General features: G+C 38.8%; 1 protein-coding gene and 1 non-coding gene across 4 annotated transcripts in view; one reads left to right on the top strand and one right to left on the bottom strand.

Moving 5' to 3' along the window:
- The first annotated feature begins 228 nt into the window (after positions 1–228).
- Positions 229–17,067, top strand: part of VPS13B (vacuolar protein sorting 13 homolog B) — a 731,003-nt gene continuing 714,164 nt past the window's right edge. Inside the window, exons 1-3 of one of the 3 annotated variants that reach the window (XM_075549441.1) lie at positions 229–618; positions 764–943; positions 12,300–12,443. In XM_075549441.1, the coding sequence (XP_075405556.1) occupies positions 797–943; positions 12,300–12,443 (291 nt within the window). In that variant the 5' untranslated portion in view covers positions 229–618; positions 764–796. The remainder of the gene's footprint in view (positions 619–763; positions 944–12,299; positions 12,444–17,067) is intronic. The other 2 variants (XM_075549440.1, XM_075549439.1) reach the window with 2 other exon arrangements.
- Positions 13,205–13,336, bottom strand: LOC142449654 (small nucleolar RNA SNORA42/SNORA80 family). Its single transcript, XR_012784779.1, has one exon. It is a non-coding gene; the product is annotated as a small nucleolar RNA SNORA42/SNORA80 family (small nucleolar RNA).

Genomic DNA, 17,067 nt, shown 5'->3' with positions numbered 1-17,067 from the left:
GGGTCTCGCAAGCGCGGGGATTGTCGCCGGGAGCGCCACTTCCGGATGTGCGGTGTCGCCTCTTTTGCAGTCCGCCTCGCTCCCTGTCCGCCCTCCGCGCACTTCCTAGAGCGATGCCCTCCCCACCGTGGTCCGGGGGTGGAACGAGGGCAGCCCCGCGCTCTCGGAGCCGACGGGCGGCGTAGCTTCCTTGGCGGCCCGGCCCGGCGGCGCGGCCGGCCGGTTTGTCTTGCGCACCGGCCACTCCCGGAAGTGGCTCGGTGGGAGGAGCTGCGCAGCCGTGGCGAGCCGGGCCAGGTGCCGGGAGGTGGAGGGGACGGCGCGGTGCTCCTCGGCGCGTCTGCCCAGGGCGGGCGGGAGCGGGCCTGCTTCTAGCGGTGGTTCTGCGCCGCTCGATCCACCTGGGCTCCGGGAGCCGAGGGCCGCGCCGCGATGCGGGGCTAGAGAAGGAGGGCAGCGGCCCACGGCGAGCCCGCCTCCCCTCAGTCTCCCCGTCGTGGGGACCGCCCGCCTCAGGTCGCTGCTTCCTCCTCCCCAACCACCTGGGGCGTTATGCTAATGAGGAAGTCCGGTTCGGGGCTGAACGTCTGTTGGCCTTTTCTTTGCTGCTGGGAGGAGGTGAGAAGCGGCTTTGGTGGGGACTGCTGCTTTTCCGTTTTTCCATACCTCCCCCCGCAAGAAAAATTTTTTTCCTTTGCTGCACACCCACTCAATTGCTTCTAACTTTTATTTATTTATTTTTTTTGGCCTTTACTCCCTCCAGCTTCTGACTCTGACTCCTCCGGCACCTTAAAAGATGCTGGAGTCATATGTGACTCCAATTTTAATGAGTTATGTGAATCGCTACATCAAGAACTTAAAGCCGTCGGATCTCCAGCTTTCACTATGGGGTGGAGACGTGGTTCTCAGCAAACTCGAATTAAAGCTGGATGTGCTGGAGCAGGTAAACTATAGTTGTCATTGGCATTTTCAACTTGTGTAGGTGTAATCCCTTGTTCCCTGCTCTTTGACTTGATCGTGCTTTGAAAATGATTTTAACCCCCTGCTAACATATCTTAAGCTACTCGCTCCATCCAGTCTATTTCAAACCATTGCGACCCAATGTATATATAACATCTACTTAAAACTCGAGGTCTTACTTTAAAGAATATCTTGTTCCTAGCGATGGTTGGGTAGAATGGGATTCCTAGAAGGTACTTTGATGAGAGCAATTTTGAGTTTTCTTGTCCAAATTGTCAAGCCTATTTATTACTCAGACAGAGTGCCTGGTGAGGTAGTGCTTCGCCTTGGGCTGTTAACCTAAGGCCGTCCAAGGGAGAAAGACAGGCTTTGCAACAAGGTCAAGCGTTACAGTCTTGGAAACACGCAGTGGCAGCTCTACCCAGGCCTATTGTCCCTATCAACACAGTGGAAATGAGTTTGGCTTTATTTACTCAAGTAATCACCAAAAATGCTCATTTACATTGCCAAGGTTCTGCCTGAAGTTGGGAAAATTACCCCAGTTTATCTTTTGAGGGAATGGAAGGACCCCAACCGGCAGCATGGTCTCCTGTCTTAGTAGGAGAGCCTGCTTATCTCAGAGCAATGGCCAGTGGAGTTTGAGAATAGCTGTACAATTGGAAACTCTTTTTCAATCACATCTTTTACATTTCTTTTACTTTTTTGAACTTGAGGATGGTCTGATGCAAATGAACTGTAACTTCAAAGTTCACTTCATTCATTCTGTACATTTATCACTAACAGATGTTGGGCTTGCTCTGTCTTGAGGATACAAAAAGTATGGATGGAAGCTCAGTAGATCCTGCGATCCCTGCTTTCTAGTAGAGTTAATCTGATGGTGGCGGTAATTTTAATTGCCTTCTCTAGTGGAATAATCTAGAATTAGCCCTCAGAAGTAGTTTTTTGGGCTCTCTTCCCTTTCCAACTCAAGGTTAGTTGTGCTTCTTAATGCTTTTATTTTTTTTTTATTTTAAGTCTACAGCTCAAATTTTAAATGTGTACTTAGGAGACTGTCCACTCCTGTAAAGATTTACAGCATTCTACTGTCTTGTAGAGCCACTATGAATTGGAATGGATTTAATGGCAATGGGATACACACGTGTAACTACTTTTCAGATAAAGTAGCATAATTTTAGCACCTCAAAAGGTAGCCCTGGTGGCCTCATGGATAAATGTTGGGTTGCTAACCACAGGGTTAGTGGTTCAAATCCACCAGCCTAGCTTCTCTGTGGGAGACAGATGAGACTGTCTTTCCCTATAAAGATTTACGGTCTTGGAAACCTTATATAACAGTGGTTCTCAACAGACCCCTGTGTGGGGGGGGTCAAATGACCCTTTCACAGGGGTCACCCAATCCATAACACTAGCAAAATTACAGTTATGAAGTAGCAATGAAAATAATTTTATGGGTGGGGGTCACCACAACATGAGGAAGTGTATGAAAGGGTTGTGGCATTTGGAAGGTTGAGAACCACTGCTGTATATAAGATCACTGAAAGTGGGAATCAACTCGATGACAGTGGACTTGTGGGGTATTCTTTTTAATTGGTAACCCTCCCCCCCCCCATACACACCTTTAAAAGAAGTAACCCTAATTTGACTTCTTTCATCATGAACAAGGAGCCCTGGTGGCTTAATGACTTAAGAGCTTGTTTATTAAACAAAAGGTCAGCATTTTGAACCTTGCAGTGGTATTTTGGAAGAAAAGACCTACTGATTTAATTCTGTAAAGATTGCCTATGGGACAGGTCTACTCTGTTTTATAGACTTGCTATGAATTAGATCACTTCAGTGGTGCACAATAACCTGAGCATAAATTTTGCCTAGTCTTGAACCTCAAATTATTGGATTCATACTCGTTCTCTCTGTCTTCTTTCCCTCAACATTTTATTTATGATTAACCCATGTTATTGCTGCATCAACAGTAGTTTCTATTGCTTTGTAGTATTCACCGGTTCAAAGACTAATTTCCTTATTTCTTCTTCTGATGGACATTTGGGTTGTTTTTTAAGCTTTTGCTACTTTGAAGCAAGCTCTGGTAAACATGTCTGTTAATGGACATAGGCACTGATTTCCCTTAGGAGTGGAGTTGGCTCAAAGAGAGAAGGCACATGTTTACCTGTTCATATTTGTTGCCATCAAGTTAACTCCGTCTCTCAGTAAAGTAGAACTGTTCCACAGCGTTTCCAGGCTGTTACTCTTCAGAAGAAGATTGTTGGCCTGTCAAACTGCCAATTAGTAGTTGCACATTTAACAGTTTTTGCCATCCAGGGATGTCTTAGCTTTAATATCCCAAAGAAAAACCCACTGCCTTCGAGTTAAATCCAACTCATAACAATCCTTTATGGGTTTCTGAGATGATAATTTTTTATGGGAGCAGACAGCCTCATCTTTTGGCCTCATTGTTCGCCCTCAGAGTGGGTGGTGAGTTTGAACCACTAACTTTGTAATTGGCAGCCCACCATCTAACCCACAGTGCTTCCAGGGTGCCTTTTAGCATTAGTACTCACTCTAAAAATTCACTGTCAAGTCAGTGCTGACTCAGAGAGACCCAATAGGACAGGGTAGAACTGCCTCTGTGGGTTTCCTACACAGTTTATGGGAGTAAAAAGCCTCATCTTTCTCCCTCAGAGCAACTGGTGGTTTCAAACTGTCATTCTGGCAGTTGGCAGCCTAACAACTAAGCCTAGCATTTCCTGCTACATAGTTTTAATAGACCCTGCCAAATAGTTTTCCAAAGTGGTTGTTTCAAGTTACAATTTTGCCAACTGTATGAAAATTCCAATTAACATTGTTGCCATCATTTGATGATATATGTTGCTTTAATTTTAGCTTTCTTGTGAGTGTTAAGTGAGGTTGCATTGTGATTTTAATTGTGTGTTTACTTCCTGATTTATAAAAGGACCCCTGGAGACTGAGTCTGTTGGTGTTGCACTACATTGGAATAATAACTGCAGGGTCAGTGGTTCAGCCCTACTAGCTGCTCAGCAGGAGAGAGAACAGACTTTGCGCCTGTAAAGATTTGTAGCCTCAAAACTCAAAAGGATCTTTGGAGTAGGAATCCATTGACTTCGGTTTAATGATTTTGAGCGTATACTCAATGGCTCTTTGCTTCTTTTGTGAAATATCTCAATCTTTTGCCCACTTAAGCAAAAGAAGGATTTTCTTTTTCTTCTTGGTATTTTATATGTATTTGGATACTATTCTGTGTTTAGAACGTGCTTGCCTTGTATATGTTCTGCACGCTGGGCCTTATTAAGAAGAAGTTTCAGAAAAGAAAAAACTGCATTGTTGAGCAAAAGTCTGGAAAAATTGCACCAGTGATTTTTCCCCCCTATCATGACGATGTGCCGGCTCATTCTTCATGTGTAACACAAACTGTTTATAAGAATTTCACCCAACCGACAACCCTGTTCTTGCCCTTCTAGACACTATTTTGTTTCTGAAATTGAAAGGACATTTCAAAGGAACTGAATGTCTTGGGGAGGCTGAAACTACTTTTGGTATGGTCTAAATAGAAGAGCTCAGACTTTTGGGGGAAGGGGAGAGAGTTGGCAACACTAGGTTCCAAAATGTCTAAGACCTAATTAGGGGATATGATAAGAAACAATAGCTTCATGCTTTGACTTTAAAAAATGATTTCTATCATTTTGTAGGAATAATTTTTGACTTTCGTATTTTTGTGGTTCAGAGGAAATTAATTGTGAGGAATTTGTGAAGTAGAGGTCCATATTAATTTTTTTCTACTGCTATAAAGCTGATCCATAGTATTTGTTGAACTATTCTTTCCCTACTTAACTACATTATGCCTTTGCTGTAAATCAAGTGAGCGTATGTGTGTGTATTCTCTTTGGATCTCTGTAATGTTCAGAGGTCTGATTGTTTACACCTGTGTCACAACTATCCTGCATCTTACTGTACTTTTATACTATGTCTTGACATTTCATAGTTTAAGTCAGATGGTGGTTTTCTTTTCCTTTACATTGTCGTGACAACTCGGTTATTTGCATTTCCATATACACTTTAGATTCAACTACCAGCCACTCTGTCCAGAAAGATGAAATTTTCAGTTCCCATAAAGATTTAAAAAGATGCAGAAACCCTATCTAGGGAGGCTGGGAGTCAGAATTGATTTAGTGGTAACTAGTTTTCTTTTGGGTTTTGAACCAGCTAAATTTAGAATTATTTTTTAATGAAGCCTATTGGGGTTTTATTGGTACCACACTGAATCTTCACATTCAAGAATTGACATGTTAACATTTACCAAGTTGGCATAATACTGAGTTTTTAAATCTATAGAATATTGTTTTTGTTTTTTTTACTTTCTGGTTTTTAATGTCTGTAAGCAATGTCATGGCATTTTCAGTGAGGTTTTGGAGATCATAAAAATTATATTTTTATCTTATAGGTGGCATTATATTTTTATTTTTTAATTTAAAAATTATTAAAAAAATTGTTTATTCTTTATTTGTTACCAGTGTGTTGGCTGTCTATTCAGTGGCCTTAAAAAATCATTAAAAAAATCATTTTATTGGGGGCTCTACAATTCTTATCACAATCCATATATACATCCATTGTGTCAAGAACATATGTACATTTGTTGCCATCATCATTCTCAAAACATTTGCCTTCTACTTGAGCCCTTAATATCTGCTGCTCATTTCCCCCTCCCCCCAATGACCCCTACCTCATGAACCCTTCATAATTCATAAATTATTATTTTGTCATATATTACACTGTCCGATGTCTCCTTCTGCCCTCTTCTCTCTGTCCTTCCCCCAGGGAGGAGGCTATAGGTAGATTCTTGTAATCGGTTCCCCCTTTCTACCCCACATTCTTTCCACCCTCCAGGCATCACCACTCTCACCACTGGTTCTGCAGGAGTCATCTGTCCTGTATTCCCTGTGTTTCCAGTTCTTATCTGTACCAGTGTACATGCTCTGGTCTAGCTGGATTGTAAAGGTAGAATTGGGGTCATGATAGTAGGACGGAGGGTAGCATTTAAGAACTAGAGGAAAGTTGTGTGTTTCATCATTGCTACCCTGCACCCTGACTGGATCATCTCCTCCCTGAGACCCTTCTGTAAGGGGATGTCCAGTTGCCTACTGATGGGCTTTGAGTCTCTACTCCGGACTCCACCTCATTAACAATGATGCCTGATATCTGAGCCCATCGGCACTTCATGATCACACAGGCTGGTGTGCTTCTTCCATGTGGGTTTTGTTGCTTCTCAGCTAGATGGCTGCTTGTTTGTCTTCAAGCCTTTAAGACCCCTGATGCTATCTATATCTTTTGATAGCCTGGCACCACCCACTATCTTCACCACATTTCCTTATGCACCCAGTTTGTCTTAAGCAATTGTGTTGGGAAAGTGAGCATCATGGACTGCCAGTTTAGTAGAATAAAGTGTTCTTGTGTTGAGGGTGAGTAGAGGCCCAAAGTCCATCTGCTACCTTTATACTAAACCTATAAATCTGTGCACATAGATCTATTTCTCTATCATCATATATATATTTATGTATGTACATGCCTGTATTTAGACCTGTATAAATGCCCTTTGCCTCCTATTCCTTTTCTCTATTTCCTTTTACTTTCCTCTTGTCTCACTATCATGCTCTGCCTTCATTGGGGTTTCAGTAATTCCTCTCGGTTACATTGCCTTTGGTCAAGCCCAACCAGGCCTCCTACACCCTCCTCACCATCGATTTTTGGATCACTTGTTGTTCCCTTGTCTCTGGGTTTGTTAACACCCACTTCCTTTCCCTGGCTTCTTCCTCTCTCATGTCCCCCTGGAACCATCTGTCCTGTTGTTTTCTCCTCCAGATTGTTCATCCCACCTGTATTATCTTGATAGACCTTTTAAATTTTATTTTATTGCGGGCTCTTACAGCACTTACCACAATCCATACATATATCCATTGTGTCAAGACATTTGTACATATGTTGCCATCATCCTTTTCAAAGCATTTTCTTTCTACTTGAGCCCTTGATATCAGCTCCTCATTTTTTACCCTCTCCTCCTACCCTTCCTCCCCTATGAACCGGTGATAATTTATAAATTATTATTATTTTTCATCTTACACCAACCATTGTGTCCCTTTACCCACGTTTCTGTTGTCCATCCCTATGTGATCGGGTCCCCCTTACTCCCCACCCCCTTTCCCATGCCCTCCTAGTTTCATTACTCTCCTTATTGGTACTGCGGAGTTTATCTGTCCTCGTTTGTTTGGTTTTTAAGGATTGTCTTTGTGCACAATTCTGTCACTTGCAAAGAATGATTATACATCTTTAAAATACTACTGTACCTTTAATTTCAAATACTGTTCTTGTGCCTTTAATTTGATTTTTTTTCCATTACTGGACTGGCTGGGACTGGTTAAACAATGTTTGCAGAGACTTTAAGAGTAGCCATTCTTTTTTGTCCCTATTTCTGCGTGGAAGTATTCAATATTTTAGCACTTAAATATGTTAGCTGTAGATACCTTTTAATAAAAACTCAATTATCTTACTCTAGCCTTTTTATTTTGACAAACCTAGAAAGTTTGTCTACCTTTAGCCTAGATTATCATATATTTAATAGCATAAAGGGGCCGTTTTTATTGTTGATTTTAACATCTTTGAAAAAATTGTTGGATATTTAGTTTTGTACTCTGCTTTTTATGCCATGTATTTTGGAGCTTTTGTTTGATTTCATTTCTTTTTCTATATATCTCATAGCTCTCTGTGCCTTTATTTTTATTTTACTTTTTTATTTAGCATACACATTAATATTTTCTGATGTAGCATTTCAGTTTCATTATTGATTTTTTAAACTTTTATTTTTTATAGTATTGCTCTAGAATTTACCATATTCATCTTAACAGCATCTAGTTCCGATTTATTACCACCAGTAATAATGGAGATAAAGTAACTCTTGCTTGACTCTAGCTCCTTATCCTATTTTGTGGTGTTATTATTATGCATATTGTACCTGTTTTTCTAACAAACCCAACAGCATAGTTAGAATTTTACTTGACCTTTTGTAGTCATTTCCTTAGCTCTCTACCAGTGTTGTTCTCCGTGTTTATTTCTATATGTTATAGGTTCAACAGTACATTCAGTGTATGGTGTTTTACACAGTTGTTTTTCAATCAAATAAGTGAAGAAAGAAAAAAAATGTGTGAATTACCTGTACTGTTGTTCTTTGTTTATGTGGATGAGGTACTGCTTGGTGTCACTTGCATTTTGACTTGAAGAGCTTTCTTTAATATTTTTTGTAAGTTGGGTCTGCTATCAGCACATTTTCTGTTTTTTATCTGTGAAAGTTTCTTATGTTTTCTTCATTTTATTAGAAAATTGGAGAAAACAAATATGTAACAAAACAGTTGTTATTTCAGCATATTTTACATGTGTAATTCACTGACAGTAAGTTCAGCGTCTTGTAGAAACATCAGTAGTATTTCCAAACATTCCCATCACCCTTAGCAGACACTTGGTGCTCTTTAAGCAAGGATGTCTTCTTATCTCTTCTGCCCTTGGCAACTGCGAATAAACTTCGCCCTACACTTTTGCCAGTTCTACATATTTCATTAAGTGGGATCACATGATACTTGTTCTTTTGTGACGTTCATTTAGCATAGTGTTTTCAAGGTTTATCCATGCTGTAGCTTGTATCAGGCCTCAATTCATGCATGAGAAATAGTCTGTTCTACCCCTTGTTCTTCAGTTTGTCATGATGTGATGGCTGTGGAATGTTGGGATAGTGAAAGCTATGCCACTGGTGTTTCAAATGCCAGCAGGGTCATCCATGATAGGTCTCAGCGGAGTTTGTAGCCTAAAACCGACTGGGAAGAAGGACCGGGCAACCTACTGCTTGGAAATTAGCCAGGGGAAAACTTAGGAGCAGCAGAGAGACATTGTATAGTGTCAGAAGCTGAACCTCTCAGGTTGAATGCCCACCTTAAGAAAGATGATCCAAGAGAATGTAGAAATTAGTGATCAATGTCATTAATATCACCTTCAAGTAAATTTTTGTGAAGGTCATTAAAAAACACTTGTAGTAGAACATCTGCAGGCAACTGCCAAAAATTCCAGCCTGATTCAAAAAATAATGTATACCAGGGATATCATTGCTGATGTTAGGTGGATCGTGGTTGAAAGAATGAAGTACCAGAAAGTTATTTACTTGTGCTCCTTGGGCAAAGGCATATGCCTGTGTGGTTCATTACAAATGTTGGACAGCATTGCGAAGAATGGAAATTCCAAAACACCTAATTGTGCTCATGTGGAACCTAAACATAGACTACGAGTCAGTTGTTCAAAGAGCAAGGGAACCCTGCATGGTTTAAAATCAGGAACTGCTGTATCCATTCACCCTACTTAGTCATTCTGCATGCTGAGCAAAATACTCAGTAATGGTAGCTGGGCGTTACCCAGTTTGGGTGTCATGGCAAAAAGGTGCAGTTGTTCATGGAGGCAATTAGCTATCCATCCATTTCCTTCTCTTACTCTGTTACTGGTAATTTTTATAACCACTAGATAGTACATCATTTTGAATCCTTGCTTTCCTAGGTGAATCACTTGAGGAAGTTACTTTACCTCTCTCTGCCTCAGATTCTACATCTGGAAGTTGGGATAATAACTGTATTTACCTTTTTGGGTTAAATAATTGCATACAGAAAACAAAACAAATTGCTTAGGACAAAACAAACTCACTGCCATTGAGTTGATTCTGACTTATCGCAACCTTATTTAGGGTTTCTGCAATTCTGTAAATTTTGGGGGAAGCAGACTACCTCTTTGTCCCCCAATGAGAAGTTGATGGGTTTTACCTGCTGAACTTGTGGTGAACAGTTCAACACTTAGCGTGACAGCACCAAAATGATCAAGATAGCACTTGGTGTCAACTAATGAGGACTTCAAAAAATAACTGTCTTTAAAATTAATGTCATACTAAGGAATGTTTAAATATTCCAAGAATAAACTTTTACTATTCTAATTTTACCAAAAATTCTAGTTAAAGCAATAAATTGTCTAATTTATTTGCAATAAATAATACACACTTTTGAAATAATAGCATCATTATTAATTCTTTTAATCCTCAATGATATTATCACCCAGATTTAACAGATAAGGAAACTGAGGTCCAGATATATTAAATACCTGAACTGGCACCATTTAGCTCCTAAGTGAAAGAGCTAGGATTTGAACCCACATTGGTTGGTTCCAGAGTTAATGGTGTTAACTAGCCACTTGGTTATACTACCTGTGTTTACAGCTGACCTTCAGAAACTCTTGCAAAATGGAATGAAAATATACTGGAGTGTTCAGGGGCGGTGAATTCTTTAACATGGCTCTTCTAGTCAAATTTTTTACCTCCCATCACACAACCTTTTCTTGCGTGGGGCTGGGTAACAGGGTTCGGGGAGATACAGATAGGACTCACCTGTGAGCAATTGTGACCAGGATTCCCTGGAATGCATCTTGCTGTGTATAAAATGAATCCTCTGAGAAGCAGAAAGAGGGATCTTACCAGCAAGAGTGGCAGACTCTTGTGGACCTTAGATTCCTGTGCTCTGAACTTCCTGTATCCAGATGACAACTATACTATCGGGCGCAGCGGAAGTAGGAGCCAGGACACGAAATAGCGGGGTGGACTTCCTAGCTCATGGAACAAGTAAAGCGGAATGCTTTTGTGCAGGAGGCTGACTTAGTGGGTGTCTCTGGACACCTAAGTGGGGAAACGGGCTTGTTGACCCATGGAAGTGAAGCTGAATGCTTTGGGTTGAAGCTTCAGTCAAGTGGTATGCGTCTTTGGGCATTTACTAGCAGACATGAAAGAGCTTTGTAACATGTCCTGATAAACAGTTGTATCTTGAGCCCTTCTCACTTTCATCACAACCTGTCAACTCTCTTAATAAAACCTGTAATCTTGATTCATGTCTGGGCGTTCTGTGTAGCCACTGCAATGAATAGTTGAGCTTAGAGAGGCAAAACAGAGAATACTATTTAAGACAACATAAAATTTCCCATGGTCTTTTTGAAGCCCCTTTGTAGTTGTTACCATGTTGATAAACCATAGACAGACACTAGTTAGATGAATGAAAGTATAAACTTAGTATTGACGTCCAGCTTACATAACGTTAAAACAGCAGCATAAAAACATTGAAATCCAATCTAAATATAATTTTTTTCTTGGTTTAATTTGTAACAAAAAACTTATTTGTGAGTCAAACAAATTAGTATAAAATCAATGTAACATTTTCATTTCAAATTTATTTTTTAGATGTTGACCAGTTTTTTAAATCATTTTATTAGGGGCTCATTCATCTCTTATCACAATCCATCCATACATCAATTGTGTAAAGTACATTTGTACATTCATTGTCTTCATCATTCTCAAAACATTTGCTTTCTACTTAAGGCCCTGGCATCAGCTCCTCATTTTTCCCCTCTCCCCTGCTCGCCCCTCCCTCATGAACACTTGATAATTTATAATTTATTATTTTGTCATATTTTGCCCTGTCCGACGTCTCCCTTCACCCACTTTTCTGTTGTCCGTCCCCCAGGGAGTAGGTCACATGTAGATCCTTGTAATTGGTTCCCCCTTTTCAACCCACCCTCTCAATGTTCCCAGTATCGCCACTCTCACCATTGGTCTTGAAGGGCTCATCCGCCCTGGATCCCTGTGTTCCCAGTTCCTATCTGTACCAGTGTACATCCTCTGGTCTAGCCAGATTTGTAAGTTAGAATTGGAGTCATGATAGTGGGGAAGGAGGAAGCATTCAGGAACTAGAGGAAAGTTGTATGTTTCATCGTTGCTACATTGCACACTGTCTGGCTGGTCTTCTCCCCGGGACCCTTCTGTAAGGGGATGTCCAGTGGCCTACAGATGGGCTTTAAGTCTCCATTCTGCACTTCTCCACTCAAGGTTGATAACTTTTTATTTTATTAGAACATTCATCTATTTCTAATTCAACTTCCTTTTTTCTCCGATCTCAAACTATTACTGCTCTATGTTTGTGGCCACTACTGTTACTTAATGAACCTTAATGTACCAGGCTGCATATATTATTTCTATTTAGCAGAATGGGAAACTGATGTCTGAGAAGGGTAAATAGCTTACTAAATATAATTCACAAAGTAAGTCTCTACAGTTTAACATTAACTATAGTTTAACTGGTTATTGGATACTACTTTTACATTCCAAGTAATTTGCATTATATTTGATTGGAAATTTTATTTCTCAAGAAATAAATTTTAACTTTAGAATTAACACGTATTTAAGTACTTAACTTTTATTTAATGTTTTATCTTTTAAGGAACTGAAGTTACCATTCACCTTTTTAAGTGGACATATTCATGAATTGAGGATCCATGTACCATGGACAAAACTGGGCTCTGAGCCAGTTGTGATTACTATCAATACTATGGAATGTATTTTGAAACTTAAAGATGGAATGCAGGTAAGAAATGATTGATTCTGCTTCTTTATGTTAATCGCTTTGAATGGATTTTAGTATTTGCCATTCTTTTAACTTTTGAGATGTTTGAACTTTTTTATAAATGCATCTTCGGTATATTTTATTTATTACATGTCTATTAACCATTTGCAACGGGTGGTCTAGCTGTAGAGCCTGCAGTTTTACTAGCGACAGCTGCTCAGGGCGGTGTGCAGTAACTGCCGCTGCTTCTGCCCTCCCCCACCCCCCTTCAGCAGGAACGTTATGTAATGTGGTTGAAAGGAGCCCTGGTGGCCTGTTGGGTTAGCATGGGCTGCTAACCTTGGGTTGCTGATTCAGAAGCTCCGTGGGAGAAAGAAGAGTCTGCCTGTTCCTATAAAGATTTATAGCCTCACAGGCCGTACATAGGGTCATTATGAGTCAGAATTGACTAGATGGCAGTGGATTTTGGAATGCCTTTAAATTTTTATTGAAATAAAACTTGTGTTCAGAAACAACAACAAAAAAGGGTGTTATTGAATTTGGATGAAACGTTTATTCACTTTTTAAAATACTGTTTTTGCTTAATCTGTTCTTATGAAGTAAGGGATGATACTACGTAGGCCTCTTAATTGCATACCTCCTCTATTTGTCCTAACAGTAGGTCCTCATCTCTAGTGTTTGAGTGAAGATCTTAACATTTTTGAGGAGGCCCTTATGAATGTTTATTCAGATGACTTCTTAGACCAGGAGAAATTTTCTCAGGTTACATTTTTTTTTTTTCCCATTGTGCAACCCGCTTCAGTGCCTTAAGCCCACCAGGTAAAACCAGGCAATGGTTCGGGGTGACAGTTTGCTTTGGCATGGGACACTGTGAGAGGCCCATGGGAACGGACCTCTCAGGTTACATTTTAAGAAGACGAAAATACACTGGGTTTTAAGCAGTTTGTAGGGAAAATGAATGAAAAGATAAATAAGTGTCCGCATCAAGGTGCTTCAGCAAGTCTGGAAAAAATCCATTATCTTTCAATGCCATGTTTCCTTGAACTTTTTGAAACTCCCTCATGTATTAAATTTACAAATTAACAAATTTCATCAGTCTTTGAAGGTTTAGCAGCAGATACTGATTTTTTTCTGGCTTATTTTATTTATTTTCTCATCTTAACATTTGTTATTAGTGCCTTTTTAAAAGGTGTAGTTTTGGTTTAAAGAGATTTTTAGTAAACACTTTTCTAATCTATGGAACAAGTAGGTCTGGGCAGTAGCATACTGTGATGAGTGTTTTCATGGCTATTTTGCAGAAAAGCATCTTTGATATTAATTTTCATTACTTTTTCATTACCACACATTCCACATTCAGTTTTAAGGAATGTTTTTGGAACCAAAGTGATTTGATGAGTATTATTTTCATAAGACCCTTCTGGCAAACTTCATGTATTTAAAATATTGTTTTAATCACTGAAATCAGGGTTATTTTTTAACTGTTAAACAATCATTTCCTATTTTAACTAGATACTTTTTAAGTGTCAGATTGAACCTTTGGGCTCAGTTCTTATTTTTTCCTTTTATAATTTAATTAACTCAACTCTTGTAGTTTTTAGAAACAACTTGACAAATGCTATGTTCCTATGAAAAAATATTTTGTGAACTTTAAATATTTTAGGGATTGATTTAGAAATCTGTAGGTAATTACATTGCAACAAAGTTCTATTTTACATTTATAGTTGGTAATACTGAAATGGTTCTTAATCATCATCTGCTCTTGGAATTTTTTAAAGTCTGGATTTGGTTATACCACCCATGCAGCTCTTCATATTAAAAGAAAAGGAAAAAAAAAAGCCTGGACACTAAGTATTTTTTCAATGGGAAGGTGGGAGTTTCAAGGCCAGATGTCCTATAAGAAACACATTTTAAAAGAGGCAAATTACAACTAATTATAGAGGCTGCAGAGAAAGATTTGGAACACATGACTTAGTGCAGTGTAGAACTAATATTGGATATTGGACCATACAGATGCTACTGCAGGGACGCTTAGCTTTTTTGCTTGCATGGTATTTGAGACTTGATTTTTGTGGTGTGTACAGCAAGAGGTCAGGTGTCATGAATGTAAACCACTCTCAAAACAAATGTTTTTTACAGGTGTTTAAATTTTGGGGTAGGAAGGATTTTTGAAAATTGCCATTGACATTTGGACAAATTATTCAGCATTGTAGCTGGCTGGAGAATAGTACTTGGATTTATACTAGTGATTGGAATTAAAAGAAAAATAATGGACTTACTGCATTATATAAATACAATGAAGAAAAGACTTATTTCCTGAATAAAATTGCAAGAGATAGTAGGTTAAATGTAGAGGACTTTTAGAATGGTAGATACACAATGCATTGTATTTGTATTATATATATATATAGAAACAAATATAAAAAAGCAATTTAAAAGTTATAAATATGGGACTTAATTTATTTAAAAAAAACCCAACTCTACTGCAATCAACTTGATTTTGACTCATAGTGACTGTATTGGATGGAATAAAACTGATCCTGTAGGGGATTCCTGGGCTGTTTTTACAGAATAGAAAGCCTCATGTTTCTTCCATGGAGTAGCAGGTAGTTTTGAACTGCTGAACTTGTGGTCAGTAGCCCAACTTGTTACCCAATATACCACCAGGGGTCCTGTTATTTCAGGTAAGATCAGTATAATTATAAACTATTGGTAAGGGAGAACCTTTAATGTAAGTATCAAGTTCAGTTTAATGCTATCAATATTGATTTCACACTCTGCAATGCACTGTAAAGCATTAATAAGATATTTATATAATCTCCCCCAAATATCCTTGCAATTAGAGATTTGTAATGGTTATTTTTACTCTCATGGTAATAATTGTGATATAGTACGCTACCATGTCTTTGCAATTAATCTTAGAGAAGTAAAATGAGAAGGTGAGTGAGTTGTTGTATTTGTCAAATAGTGGTAATCTTGGTGTTCATTTGCAATTTAATATAGTGACATTTCAGTAAGAAAACATTCACAATATGCTATTTACTCCGAGGGAGACAGACCTATCTGTGCCAGTTATCTTCTACCCCCACCTATAAAAACTGTTGACTTGTTATGGGTGAACTGGGTTTTTATTGGTTGGTTTGGGACTTAATGTATAGTTTGATTTACTTTATCACCTACCATGTTACAAATCTGACTGGTTTGCTTAGTGTCTATTCTACTGTAGTTTAATTTATTAAACATTTGATTTATTAAAGTGCATATTGAATTGAAATTTTAACGTGCTTATTTACTCTGGTCTTTGTCCCACCTAGAGAATATGCTTTTAGAATTTTTGGACCTAATAAATACAATTATTTTAAAATTTATTTATTTTTAAATACAATTATTTGGAATGTTGTTTATAGAGTATCAGCCCATTACTGATGAAGTTGATTCTAAGACACAGTGACCCAATAGTACAGAGAAGAGCTGCCCCATAGCATAGGGTTTCCAAGGCAGGAATATTTATGTGAGTTATTCGCTACCTCTAACTCCTGGGAGCAGCTCATGCGTTTGAACCATCAACTTCACTGCCATAGCTCTTTGGTTTATACAATAGTACATAAGAGGTGTCTTAGAAAAATTGTTATATTTCCATTCTATTTTTTCATGAATCTTTTGAAACCCCCTTATTAAGAATGAGAAAAAAAATTCTGTCAACTAAACTTTAAACTTTAAAATACCATTGAACCTCAGATGAAAGAAGTAAGCTTTTTGAAAACGATTAATTTGTTGAAATAAATTACAGAAGACCCAAATAAGTCCAAAAATATTTTTATGTTTATAGATTGGAAGATGTAATATTCTTTTTTTTTTTTTTTAGGGCTAGTATAACTTATCACAATCCATACATCCATTGTGTCAAGAACATTTGTACATTTGTTGCCCTCATCTTTCTCAAAACATTAACTTTTTACTTGAGCCCTTGGTGTTACCTCCTCATTTTTCCCCCTCCCTCCCACTTCCTCATAAACCCTTGATAATTTATAAATTATTATTATTTGGTCATGTCTTACACTGTCTGACATCTCCCTTTACCCACTTTTTTGTTGTCCATCCCCTAGGGAGGAGGTTATATGTAGATCCTTGTTATCGGTTCCCCCTTTCTATTCCACCTTCCCCAGTATCACCACTCTCACTACTGGTTCTGAAGGGATCATCTGTCCTGGATTCCCTGTGTTTCCAGTTCTTATATGTACCAGTGTACATCCTCTGTTTTAGCTGGATTTGTAAGGTAGAAATGGTGGGGAGGAAGCATGATAGTGGGGGGTAGGTAGCATTTAAGAACTAGAGGAAAGTTGTATGTTTCAACATTGCTACACCGCACCCTGACTGGCGCGTCTCTTCCCAGTGACCCTTCTGTAAGAGGATGTCCAGTTGCCTACAGATGGACTTTGGGTCCCCAATCTGCACTCCCTCATTCACAATAATAGGATATTTTGTTCTTTGATGCCTGATTTACATGGTCCCTTGTGAACACCTCGTGATCACACAGGCTGGTGTGCTTCTTCTTCTTTTTTTTTTATAAATCATTTTATTAGGGACTCATACAACTCCTATTACAATCCATACGTACATCAATTGTGTAAAGCACATTTGTACATTC

This window comes from Tenrec ecaudatus, chromosome 5, assembly GCF_050624435.1.
Source record: "Tenrec ecaudatus isolate mTenEca1 chromosome 5, mTenEca1.hap1, whole genome shotgun sequence".
Taxonomy (NCBI): Eukaryota; Metazoa; Chordata; class Mammalia; order Afrosoricida; family Tenrecidae; genus Tenrec; species Tenrec ecaudatus.
Note: the sequence above shows the minus strand (reverse complement) of the source record. Positions and strands in the feature narration are given on the sequence as shown.